Source organism: Myodes glareolus, chromosome 4 (genome assembly GCF_982192425.1).
Source record: "Myodes glareolus chromosome 4, mMyoGla1.1, whole genome shotgun sequence".
NCBI lineage: Eukaryota > Metazoa > Chordata > Mammalia > Rodentia > Cricetidae > Myodes > Myodes glareolus.
Window position 1 is genome coordinate 103,943,178 of NC_142029.1, and position 13,423 is coordinate 103,956,600.

At 45.9% G+C, this 13,423-nt stretch overlaps 1 protein-coding gene across 3 annotated transcripts in view; it reads right to left on the reverse strand.

Annotated features, from left to right (window-relative positions):
- Nucleotides 1–2,433: 2,433 nt before the first annotated feature.
- The window catches only part of LOC125408351 (zinc finger protein 441-like), a 49,517-nt gene continuing 38,527 nt past the window's right edge, over nucleotides 2,434–13,423 (reverse strand). The window contains exons 1-4 of one of the 3 annotated variants that reach the window (XM_085689816.2): nucleotides 12,415–12,600; nucleotides 4,566–4,692; nucleotides 4,324–4,381; nucleotides 2,434–3,603 (exon numbers count right to left, since the gene is read on the reverse strand). In XM_085689816.2, the coding sequence (XP_085545942.2) occupies nucleotides 2,655–3,603; nucleotides 4,324–4,381; nucleotides 4,566–4,635 (1,077 nt within the window). In that variant the 5' untranslated portion in view covers nucleotides 4,636–4,692; nucleotides 12,415–12,600 and the 3' untranslated portion in view covers nucleotides 2,434–2,654. Of the gene's footprint in view, nucleotides 3,604–4,323; nucleotides 4,382–4,565; nucleotides 4,693–9,260; nucleotides 9,435–12,414; nucleotides 12,601–13,423 lie in introns of those variants that run through there. The other 2 variants (XM_048446608.3, XM_085689815.2) reach the window with 2 other exon arrangements.

A 13,423-nucleotide genomic window follows, 5' to 3' on the forward strand; every position in this document is an offset into this window, starting at 1 on the left:
TAAAGCTGCTGTGTGACATAGTGCCAAGGTGGCATTGCCATATTCAGCCTGCGTGTTTCTCAGCATATTGACCAGACCAGCTCCTAGTACTGCTTTTGTCAAATCTTCCCAGGCTTGGGGAATTACTCTATTGAATTGCCCAGGAATTTAATATCTGCCTCACAAAAAGTGAATGAGAACCATATGAAATTACAGCTTCTTTTGATTTTTTTAAATCTAGCATTGTTATGGGATGTCATTCAAATTCTTCATAATCTTTGGCGTATCTATCATCTGCTGGCATTTCTCATATAGTAACCGCGTAAGCAAAATTGGTTTCCTAGAAACTTTTGATTGACCTTCATTTCATTATACAGTGGATTAGTAGGCTCTTGTCTTAATCCCTGTCTTTGTCTTAGTATCTTTCTCACTTTTATTTATGTCTAATTATTTTTCTAAGGCTTGTCCGTTATGAATCCACCTTTTATATTTTTCATTCCCTTGTATTCTAAAGCCTTTTTCTTTGAGAGGGCACAGAGGGCCACTATGGGTATTAAGAATAAAATATGAAGCCAGGTAGTAGTGGTGCATGCTTTTAATTCCAGCACTTGGGAGTCAGAGGCAAGGGGATCTCAGTGAGTTCAAGGTCAGCCTGGTTACAGAGTGAGTTCCAGGACAGTCAGGACTAGGTCTACACAGAGAAACCCTGTCTCAAACAAAACAAAACAAAACAAAATAAAAAAGACTAAAATATGAAATACCAGAGTGATAGTAATCATAATCAATATTAGGCAAATCTCAGTTGCCATTATCTTCTCATTTTCTGTTTTCTTAGTTACTTTCCATTTACAGTGGTAAAGCACCATGAACAAGGCAACTTCTAAAAGAAAAGCATTTAATTTGGGGCTAACAGTTTTAGAGGGTAATGAATCCATGTTGGTGGAACAAAAGCATAATGGCAGGTCCATCTGAGAGCTTATATCTTGGCTTGGAAATTGGAAGCAGAAAGGCTCAGAACAGCTTGAGTCTTTTGGCTCAAAGTCCATCCTTGGTGACACACCCTCTCCAACAAGGTCACACCGACTAATCCTTCCCAAACTGTTCCACCAACTGGGGACCAACTATTCAAATATATGAGCCTATTGGAGCCATTCTTATTCAAACCACCACAGTAGTAATTTAATTGCTATGCTTCTACAGCAAGATGGGAATGTAGATCAGAATTCCCAGAAGCTCCCGGGCCAACTAGCATAGTATATGCAAACAATAGAGCCCGACATGAACATTTTGGGATAGACCAACACCTGGAGGTTGTTCTTTGTCCTCCACACTTGCACTGGCACAAACTCACACTACAAAAACATTAAACACAACCACTTAGGGCTACAAGATGGCTCAGCAGGCAAAGGCACTTGATGGACAAGTGTGGTAACCTGGGTTTGATCCCCCAAACCCATGTAAATGAAGGAAAGAATGGACACCATAAAGCTGATCTCTGACCTGTACAAGGACAGGATCACACACACACACACACACACACACACACACACACACACATAAATGAAAAATTTTTTCAAATGTTGCTTCTGAAGTCTTTCAGAAAACTGAGGCAGAGGACTGTTGAGTTCCAGGATATTCTAATAGTAAGATGTAATTACAAAAGAAGAAATGGCTGGGCTGACAAGACGGCTCAGCAGGTGAAGGCTCTTGCTGCTAATCTTGATAACCCGAGTTCCACCCCTGGAGCCTGTATAAGATGGAAGGGGAGAACCGATGCCAGAGTTGTCCTCTGACCTCCACACGTGCCCACCGCACACGGCAACTTTAAAAACGGTTCTTTCCCACAGGCCTTGCGCTCAATAGAACAGTGCCCTCTCACACTTACACATGCCACCCCAAAGCCTTCTCCATAACAACTGCTGCAATCTGGTCCCTAACTAACTTGGGAAGTCATCCATCTTTTTAAAATTATGTGTGTGTATATTGAGTGCAGAACCTGCAGAGGTCAGACAGAGGAGATCTTCAAATCCCCTGTAGCTAAATACAGTCCGCTGTAAGAGGTTCGACATGGCTGCTGACAACAGGACAGCCAGCACTCTTAACTACTGAGCATGCCCCAACCACTTTGAGACAGTGTTTCGCTATGTAGATCTGGCTGGCCTGGAACTCACAGGCATTCACCTGCCTCTGGCTCTCAAGTGCTGGGATTAAAGGTTTGTGGCACCCCTTTGAAGCAGTGTCATGTAACCCAAGCTGATCTCAAATTTGCTGCATTGCTGAGGATGACCATGAGTTCCTGATCCTCCTGCCTCCACCTCCCAGTACTGGGATTAAAGGCCTGTGCCATCATGCCTAAATTAAGAACCCATCTTCTATGTATCTTCTAGACCACCTCAACAAAATAATCTGTTACATTTACACACACATACACACACACACACACACACACACACACAGAGTTTTATTTTTTTATTTATAAGCTTTTTCTTCAGCCTCTACATGCATTCTAGATAAAATCTGACAGTTAACTGTTTTCCCATATTCTCTGAACAGGATTTCCCTCCAGTAATTCTTTTCTCTACCTGAACTAGGATGGTAAAAGATTTTTCTCAGATACCTTATGTGTCCTCAAGTGACCCACAGTGAAGGCTTCCCAAGCTGTAGTCACAAGAATCCTATACAACGTGAGCACTTTCATGCCTTAGCACCGCACTGGGGGAGCCAAAGGCTTTCCCGCAGAATTTACACTTATAAGGCCCAACACCAGTGTGCCTGATCATATGTCCCTGGAGGCCTGACTTAGAAATGAAGGCCTTCCCACACTGCTTACATTCATAGGGTTTTTCCCCCGTGTGCGTTCTTTCATGTTTGCGAACTGAAGTTGAACAAATGAAGGCTTTCCCACAGTATTTACACAAAAAAGGTCTCTCTCCTGTGTGAGTTCTTTCATGCTTCCTAAGTGCACTGGGTGAATTAAAGACTTTCCCACACTCCTTACACGTGTAAGGTCCACCTCCAGTGTGCCTCATCCTGTGGCCTTTAAGGCCCGAAGGAGAGCTGAAGGCTTTCCCACACTCCCTACACTTGTAGGGTTTCTCGCCAGTATGAGTCCTTTGATGTCGTCGAACTGAGCCCCAACAACTGAAGGCTTTTCCACACTGTTCACACCGATAAGGCTTCTCTCCGGTGTGGATTCTTTCATGGATTCTCAGTGAGCTGGGATAGTGCAAACCTTTTCCACACACATTACACTTATGCGGTCCACCTTCAGGACGAGTCACAACGAATTCACCAAGGCTGGTAAAAGAAAGGAAGGCTTCCTCATGTTCCTGACACTCATACAGTTTGTCTCCAGTGTGAGACCTGGCACTGATGTGGGAAGAGTAACTGCCGAAGGCTGGCTCACACTGTGGACATTTGGAATCCCGTGCCTCCTGTCTCGGGTGGGCACTGCTGGGCTTCCTGGACGAGTGAGGCGTGAAGACTGTCCCCCACACACTGCACTCACAGAGTTTTACTTCAGTAGACCTTTTCTTTTTCAGCTCATGGTCAGGAGTTTGACTGAAGGTTTCTCCATAATGGCTACTTCGTCTGCTCTCACCAAGTCTCTCTATAATATGGCTGCTGTTAAGAAAAAAAATCAGAACAATTACAAATGTTTCAATCACAATTTCAAACCACTGATAGGCTTCAAATTCTTTATTTACTAGAAGGCTGAAGAGATGCCTCAGCAGTTAAGAGTGTACACTGTTCATTTTTTAATAATTTTGTTTTTATTTTATGTCTCTTTGTGTTTTGCCTATTTGCATATATGCCTGTACACTACTGTGTGCCGGAAGAGCTCATTGGCGCCCGAAACTTAACTCCAGCTCCAGAGGAATCTGATACCTCTGGCCTTTGTAAGCCCATGCAAGCACGTGCACACAAATAAAATGTAAAAATAAATCAATAAATAAACATGCAGATGGGTGGGTTTTTTTAAAACTTAATGACAAACTAAAATTCTGTCTTTGTGTATACATGTACACTCATGTACATGTGGAGGCCAGAGGTCAATCTCAGGTGTCTTCTTTGCTACCTTGTTTTCTGAGATAGGGTCTTCTTCTTTTACAAAGAACTAGCCAGTGTGATTAGGCTGACTGGCCAGTATGCCTCAGAGGCCTATCTATCTCTACCCCACCCCCCAAAGCTGGAATTACATGCACATGTCCCCACACCCACCTGGCTTTTTACACAGATTCTAGGATCAAATTCTGGCCTAGTAGGCACTACACCACCTGAGCTGCCGGCCCAGCTCCTGGACATCTCTCAGTGGACTTCCTTTCTGTTTTCAGTGAGAGTTACCTTAAGAGTCTCCCCTGATTTCTGTACCAGTCTTCAATATTCTGGTCCCATCTTTCTCCTGCAACACAGAAGGGAGAACACTGAGTTCTGAGAGAGACCGGACTAGACTCTAGGCCCACGAATGGCTGCAATGATGCTCTGGTTATCCATCAGATCATTTCTTTCCACACCGCCAGTCAGAAGCCAGCACGGATGGGCAAAGCATGCTGTCTAGCAAGAAAGTAAGAGGCTGACATCCTTACCCACAGAAGCCAAGGTCACGAAGATTTCCCCGACAACCTCTCTGTAAAGGTTCTTCTGGGAAGAATCCATCAGAGCCCACTCATCCTGGGTGAAGTTCACAGTCAAATCCTCAAAGGTCACCAAGTCCTGAAACATGGCAAACATGTTTACAAGAGGAAGAGAGACACATCTAGCATGGAAAAGCTGTATTAAATCCATAAGTCATTCACATAAGAGGCTACAGGGATGGCTCAGCAGCTAAGAGCACTTGCTGCTCTCCTGAGGACCCGAATTCCATTCCCAGAAAATAGAGTGGGCTGCTTACAATCACCAGCTCCAGGAGACTTAACACCCTCTTCTGGCTTCCTTGCCAAAGGTAGGGTCAGCACACATAGCATATTCTAACACAGACATATACACATAAATAAAAATAAACCTTCCTTTAAAAGGACATTCACATACAATCCTATGGTCTCTACACTTTAAGTTTATGGTAAATGAATATGGTTGCCAGTATTCTGACCTTAGTACACATTCACTTTCTCATAAAGTACTAACACCAAAACACATGGAACGGGTCTGTACATTCTAACTGTTGCCTTGCTTTGTTTTATTTATATTGTGTGTTCATATCCATGTCCATGTGGAGGATTCAGGTGCTGTGCCCTACTACTCTGTATTATTACCAAAACAGTGGGAAGAATAATTGCTGAATAGTGTAGGAGATCCTTCTGTCTATGTGTTGCTTTCATTAATAAATAGAGAAATTGCCTTGGCCTGTTGATAGGGCAGAACTTAGGTAGGCAGGGAAGACAGAACTGAATTCTGGCAGAAGAAAGCAGAGTCAGAGAGAAGCCATGGAGCTGCCAGAGATATCCCAGAGATAGATGCTGGGAATTTTACCCAGTAAGCCACTGCCACGTGGCAATACACAGATTAATAGAAATGGGTTAAATTAATATAAGAGTTAGCCAATAAGAAGCTAGAGCTAATGGGCCAAGCAGGGTTTTAATGAATATGGTTTCTGTGTAATTATTTTGGTTCTGGGCAGCCTGGACAAACAAGCGGGCCCTCCTCCTACAGCTGAAGGCTGGTTCACATTGCTGACATTTGGAATCATGTGCTTCCTGTCTAGGGTGAGCACTGCTGGTCCTGGGTGAGTGAGTTCAGGGCCTCTCACTGAACTGAAGCTGGCCATTTTCAGCTAGGCTGGTGGACTGGCCAGGAAGCCCCAGACTATATCTCCACCCCCAGCACTGGGATCACGGGCATACCGCCATATGAGGCTTTACAGGGAAGCTAGGGATCCAAACTCAGGTCTTCACGCTTCCGCAATCATCTCACCCACCAGGCCATCTCCCCAGCTGGCTTGTTGACTTTAGGGTCCAGCTCGATTGTCCCAGGCCAACCTCCATCTCATGATTTTCCTGCCAATCCTCTCAAATGCTGGGACTCAGCTGGTGCCACCATATCTGATTTATTGATAGATTTATCACAGGTCTGATTTTCCATTTTCTCTCTGCCCCACTTTGAAACTGCACAAGATGGGCTGGAGAGATGACTCGGCAAATAAGAGCACTGGCTGCTCTTGCAGAGGACCCAGGTTCGGTTCCCAGCACCCACATGGTGGCTCACAAACATCTGGAACTCTAGTTCCAGGAGTTCTGGTACCCTCTTCGGGCCTGTGAGGGCAAAGTATGATACACAGACATACATGCTGGCAAAATACTCACACACATAAAATAAAAATAAGCTTTCAAACGTATCATCGCACAAGAAAATCATGAGGAAGACAGAAAGCAGAAGAGAGAAGCATGGGCAAGTCTTCACAGTGCTGAGCATTAGAACAGTCTCCACGCCATTCACGGCCATTTCAGCACAAGATACATGCTGAGATAAGAGACCACAATAAGACGTGCTGAGACAAGAGACCACAAACACTCCTTCTAGCAGAGCCAGACACTATACTGAGAAACAGATTAACAGCTACAATGCTCTTGACTTTTAAAATTCCATTTATTTACTGGGGTATACATGCCACAGCGGGTGTGGACATCAGAGTACATGTTTGTGGAAGTAAGTTCTCTCCTTCCGCCATGTGGGCTTTGGGTATTATCTCAGTTACTTTTTTTATTGCTGTGATAAGACATCAAAACCAAGGCAATTTACTGAAGAAAAGAGCTTACTGGGGCTTACAGTGTCAGAGGGTAAGTTCATAACCATCATGTTGGGGAGCATGACAACAGGCGGGCACAGTGCTGGAGCAGCAGCTGAGACCTCGTGTCCACAAGGATTATCCACAAGGATTCAGAGAGAGAGATACTGGAAATGACCCCCCCCCATCAGTGATACACCTTTCCAGCAAGGCCACACCTCCTAATCCTTCCCAAACAGTTTCACCAAATGCAGACCAAGTATTCAAACATATGAGCCTATGGGGACCATTCTCATTCAAACAAACACGGGACTCAAACTCAGGGTATCAGGTTTGGTGGCAAGCACCTTTACCTGCTGGGCTATCTTGGTAGCCCAACAGCTACAATTTCTAACACAGCTGAATGGGGATCATGATATGATAGTAAGTGGACCACAATCATAACATACATAGTGGGGGGGGCATGGTAGGGCACACCTGTCATCCTAGCACTCAAGGCTGAAACCAGATTGTACTGAGTTTGAGGCCAACTGGGATACATAGAAAAAAATGTCTCAAAAAATGGCGCATGCTTATAAGAAATGCTGAAGATACAGAGGCAGGAGGATCTTGAAGGCCAATTTAAGCTACATGTGGGCTAGAGAGATGGCTCAGTAGCTACAGGGCTTGCTGCATAAGCATGAGGTGCTTAGTTCATATCCCCAGCACCCACATAAAAAGTCAGGCATGACAACACAAGCTTGTAACTCTAGTGCCAAAGGGAGGATCCCAGGGACTTGTTGGCCGGCTAGCCAGTCAAGCCAAAATGGCAAACACCAGGCTCAGTGAGGAGTAATTATCTTAAAATAAGGTAGAGTGACCAATGCCAATCTCAAACCCAAACCCCACTCCATGTGTAAGCATATCTGCATACATGAGTATACTTGCATATACCACACATATGCAAAAGTGGGTGAACAAGGTATTCTTCCCTTAGAACCCTTCCCACTCTCAGAAATCAGAAATTCTCACTTTTTCTTAATAAGTCTATGTTTATTTGAATTATCTATATTATATTTGGCCCCCCACACCTTTTGTGAATCACTAGCACAGCACCTGCCTTGCATCCCTGGGTCCAGATGATGCAGTGTTCTCAGCTTCTTCTGAAGCTGACCCCGTGGGGATGTTATCTCTGCAACTTCCTCCTTTACCCAAAATGAAACCCCACCCACATTTCCCAGGGCACAGAAACCATGGCCTCTACATGGCACTACATCAATGGATACAGAATGTAAACCTGAAAGCTGGGGTCTGAGAGGACCGTAGAGTGCTACGTAGAACGCAAGAAGCCTTGGGTTTGAATTCCAGCACCCCGTGAGCTAGGAATGGAGGCGCATAGCTAAAAAAAAAAATCCCAATTTGGGAAACAGAGACAGGGGATCAAAAGTTCAAGAGTGAGGCTGAAGAGATGGTTCATTTGTTAAGAGTACTTGCTCCTCTTCCAGAGGACCCCGGCCCTGTGCCAAGCGTGCAGGCTCACACTTATCCCTAACTCCAGTTCCAGGGGAGTCCCGTGCATTTTAGAGAACACAGCTCCAAAGAGCTTCCTGTGAGGCAGACAGCCAATAGGGCAAAACTTTAGACTTTGTAACAGCCATTCAGTCAAGCCTGGTGTCCTACACCTGTAATTCCAGCACTCGGGAAACTGATACAGGAGGATTATTAGTTTGAGACCATTCTGAATTGTGCAGTGAAACCATATACAATAAACACATGCTAGTAATAAATAAAAGACTGGAGATGCAGTTCAATGATAAAGCTCAAAACCCTGGGTTCTAGCTTCAGCACTACAAAAATCAGCCAACCAACCAAACCAACCTTTGTCCCAAAGAAAAGTTGTCATTAAAATGTATGTTTAGAATATAGAAAGGTCACCAGCTGCGACAGCACAGGTATGTAATTGCAGTACTTGGGATTTGAGGTAGGCGCCCCGAGGATGAGTTAAATTCAGCATCGAGAGACTGCTGACCAGCACGCAGGAAGACCTGGGTTCCATCCCTAGCACCGCTTAAACGCAAACCAGATGGCACTAGAAACCGTGTTGAGAAAGTGAGAAAGAGTAAGAGTGGGCGGGGGAGGGAGAAGGAAGAGAGAAAACTAGAAAGAAAAAGAAAGAACATGGAGTGGGGAGTTGGTACTGGAGGTGTGGAAAGGGGAACCGAAAATAAGCGTCTTCATTGGCAGCAGAATTTGAAAAGCTAGACTGGAATAGGGTCTCTAATTTAAGACCACCAGTAAATCTGTACAACACAGGGGGAAACTGGCCCCCACTCAGAGAACAGGGATAGGCTGGGGACCCTCAGACAGCAGCTCCTCCCGCACTCTGCACAGCTCGGATCTTGTTGCTGTCCTGCCCACCCCCACGGCCGAGCTGCAAAGCAAGGCGGAAGCCGGACCTAGCGGGAGCCCGAACTCGAGGGGGTAGTGGAAACGGGGCGACACGGGACACAAACTGGGCGCAGACTCCCAAGTGACGCAAGGGTGCGTCACGTAGCATTTTTCCATCTCCGGCTGCACTCACCATCCCGTTGCCCAGGAGGTCCTACTGACGCCCGTCTCCGGGTTCTGGGTCCTCTTCAGGGCACAGCAGGGCACGGACAGAAGCAGAGACCCCAACCAGCAATGCCCAGACAGACCCTCCCATTAGAGCCTCAGTCCTTTGATGGCTTTACGAGGCGGAGCCCGCCCCTTCCAGCGGCGCGTCTCATTGGACAGTTACTGCAGTCCCTTTACCCTTTACCCTGAGCGACAGAGGGGAAAGACTCGGGGATAAATTCGTGTAAGTGTCCTCCTGGTCCTAGAAAGTCTAGGATCTCAAATTGACTGGGGCAGCTAAGGAGAAACGTATGTAAACTCTCTAGCTTTTTTTTTTTTTTCTTGAGACCGGGTCTCATGTAGCATAGGCTAGCATCTATGAACTTAAGTAGCCAAGGATGAACTTGAACTTCTGATCCTTCTGCCTTTTAAGTGCTGGGATTATAAGTGCTATCATGCCCCGCTGTGTTTATGCTGTGTTGGAGATGTTACTTAGACCCTTGTGCGTAGCAAGCAAGCACTCTACCAATGTGGCTACACCCCCAGTTCCCTGCCCCTTTTGTGTCTCTTTTCTTTGTAAGAGGTCTGGGTCTATATATCCTAGGGCTGGCCTCCAACTCCTCCTGAGTACTAGAATTTCATGCGTGGGGTACTAGGACACCTGACGGGACATGGGCTTGTTTCCAGATCACTAAGGAGTGCGTTCTTATTAGCTCTGCCTTTGTCCATCTCAAATCAGCTGAAAATTTTAGATCGGGATTGAAGGAGCAGACGTGAAAACAAAGAGGCCGGCCTCCACAGAAGCGGACCATTCTTTAATCAAATGAAGGGCAGGGGCGGGGGTGGAGCAAATCAAAGGGAACTTTTGGAGTGGACGATCCTGTCTGCAGGTGTTTCCCCTACACAGGAAGATTGTGCGTTATCAGGAAGGCATCGCCCAGCTCCTAACCACCGCAAATGTTGTTTGTCAACTCTCACCGGAGGCTTTCAGGTCGACCAAAAGCCCTTCAGAAAACACCACCTTTCATTACTAAGGGCCTGCAAAAATGTCTGATGGGAATTGGAGATGTACTTCAGTTGGCAGAGTCCTTGCCTAGAATTCAAGAAGCCCTGGGTTCAATCCTAGCAGTGTTATTTAAAAAAATAAAAAATAAGAAGGCCCAGTGTGGTGGCACAAGCCTTTGATCCCAGCCTTCCAGAGGCAGAGACAGGTGGATCTCTGCTGCTAGACTGGTCTACAAAGCAAGTTCCATGACAGCCAGGGCTACACAGACTGTGTCTCAAATAATATTGTTTATTATTACTGGAGGGAAACACACTATGGCATGGTGTGACATACTTTAAAAAAATGTGTATGGGTATGTTGCCTGCATGTAAGTCTGTGCACTGGATGAGTGCCTGGTGGAGGCCTGAAGAGGACATTAGACCCTCTGGGGACCACAGATGGTTGTGAACTGCTCTGTGGGGGCTCAAGAGCATCCAGTGTTCCTTCCAGCCGAGCCATCTCTCCAAGCCCCAGGGACAGGTCTCTGCCTCCACCATGGGGCTTGCACAGCTAGCACCCCTACGCCATCTCACAGGGCCTGACAGCTAAGCTTCTGAGATCAGAGCTATACAATTCCACCCTCTGCTCACACCAGCACTCCTTCTCCGAGGAGTTGGGTCTCAGATGTCTTCTCACCTCACACTTCACCTCAAAGTTCTGTTTCTAGAGCCTATAAGGACCTGTAAGTGTTATCCCTGGGGAAGCCAACGAAGACTTGGATCTCCCATCTGATATCGGACCATCTCTTGTCTTTACAAAACTTGTTTCAAATAGAAACTGGCTGGACAACATCAAATTTGTTTTTAAAAATCTAGAATGAGGTGGCGGCGCGCGCCTTTAATCCCAGCACTTGGGAGGCAGAGGCGGACAGATCTCTGTGAGTTTGAGGGCAGCCTGGTCTACAAGAACTAGTTCCAGAACAGGCTCCAAAGCTACAGAGAAACCCTGTCTCGGCCAAAAAAAAAAAAAAAAAAAAAAAAAAAAAATCTAGACTGTAGCCTGGCGGTGGTGGTGCACACGTTTAATCCCAGCACTCAGAGGCAGAGGAAGGCAGATCTTTGTGTGTTTGAGACCAGCCTGGTCTAAAAGAGTTAGTTCCAGGACAGACTCCAAAGCTACAGGGAAACCCTGTCTCAGCCAAGAAAAAAAAAGAAAGAAAGAAAAGAAAAAAACCAAAACCAAAAACAAACAAACAAAAACCAGGGCAAGTCCAGACAGCGGGAAGGTTTGGGGAAGGCAGCCCCCATCTCCTTGACCCCTCTCCCGCTGGGATTTCTGGTTCCTATAAACTGACACTCTCTAAAAAGATTTATTTTAAACTATCTGTATGTCAGGACCTGGGTACACGCACATGAGTACAGTTGTCTGAGACGGCCAGAGAGGGCACTGAGTTACAGGCAACAGTGAGCCACCCCACATCAACACTGGGAACCAATCTCTGGTCACATTCTGTGCTGGTTCGTGTCAGCTGAAAAGGGAGAGCATCAGGAGTTGTTTTCATCTGATTGGCCCGCGGGTATGTCTATGGCACATTTTCTTAATTTCTGATATAGGAGGGCCCAGTCCACTCTGGGGGTATCATCCCTAGGCAGTAAGCCTGGGCTGAAGGGCAGTTGAATGTGAGCTGGGGAGCAAGTCAGTGAGCAGCTTCCTTCACTGTCTCTGCCTCAGTTCCTGCCATGACTCCCCTCAATCATGAACTACAATATAAAAATGGAAGTCAAAAAAACCCTTTCTTCCCTCAAGTTACTTTTGGTGTTTTATCACAGCAATAAAAAACAAACTAGGAGCTGGAGTCATGGCTAAGAGGTTAAGAACACTTGCTGTTCTTGAAGAAGGCACGGGTTCAGTTCTCAGCACCCACGTGGTGGCTCACATTCACTCCGGTAACTCCAGTTCAGAGGATCTGAACCATCTTCTGGCCCTGAGTGTACTATGTGAACATGGTGCACATATATACATGAAAGCAAAACACTCAAAAAAAAATCCAAAAACTTTCTAAGCAAACTAAGGACACACTCTTAACCTCTGAGCCATCTCTCCAGCCTCTTGACTACTTTTCTTTAATCCTCTTTCCAGGGTGTCTGGGACTTACCCAAGGGAATTTTGTTCACAGTCTCGGGGTCACAGGGTCCAAAGAACTCAAGGAATTCCAGATTCTGTGTCCAGTGGAGCCAAGTCTCAGCCTCACTGAGGCATCAGGAACTGGAAATGAGTGAGTTCAGGTCAAGACCACAACTCCCTCAGTCCATCTCGGAACTTGCCTTCAAGTAAGGGTAGACTAACTTTCAGCCCACAAGAACCTTTTCCCTCTTTTTTGCAAGCTTTGTGTTTATTTTTAGGTGTGTGTGCAGGGCTTGCCCAGGCAGGTCCTCTGCTGCGGTGCAGGAGCTATAAGGAGGCTCACAGGAATTAAGGCTGGGAGAACAGGAGTGGCAGCCAAGAACAGCCCTGTAGGCTCAGATATCTGCACGCCTGCTCTATAGCCTCGCTCTGCATAGTTTCCTCGTAACCTTACATGTCTGTATGTGGGCTTTTATTTCAATTCCTTGAATAAGAATCCAAGAATCAGGAAACACCGACCCTAACCCTGACCTCCACCATCTGGTAATACCTGATGCTAAAAAAATAAAGGTAACTCTATAAAGTCAGATTTGTTTTCCTCTTTAAAAAAATTGTGTGTGCTGGGCTGGAGAGATGGCTCAGAGGTTAAGAGCACTGACTGTTCTTCCAGAGGTCCTGAGTTCAATTCCCAGCAACCACATGGTGGCTCACAGCCATCTATAATAAGATCTGGTGCCCTCTTCTGGTATGCAAGCATGCATGAAAAGAACGTTGTATACATAATAAATAAATAAATTAAAAAAAAATTGTGTGTGTGTGTGTGTGTGTGTGTGTGTGTGTGTGAATACATGCCACATGTTTGCAGGTGCCCAGAGTCCAGAAGAGGGAGTTAGTTGTGAGCCACCAACGTGGGTACTGGGAACTGAATGGGGTCCTTTTCAAGAGCACCAGTGCCAAGAAACTGCAGAGCCATCTGCGCAGACACAGACTCAGGATGGGGATAAGTATTTGATATCTCCAGCTTCCAGGAACTGACAGTT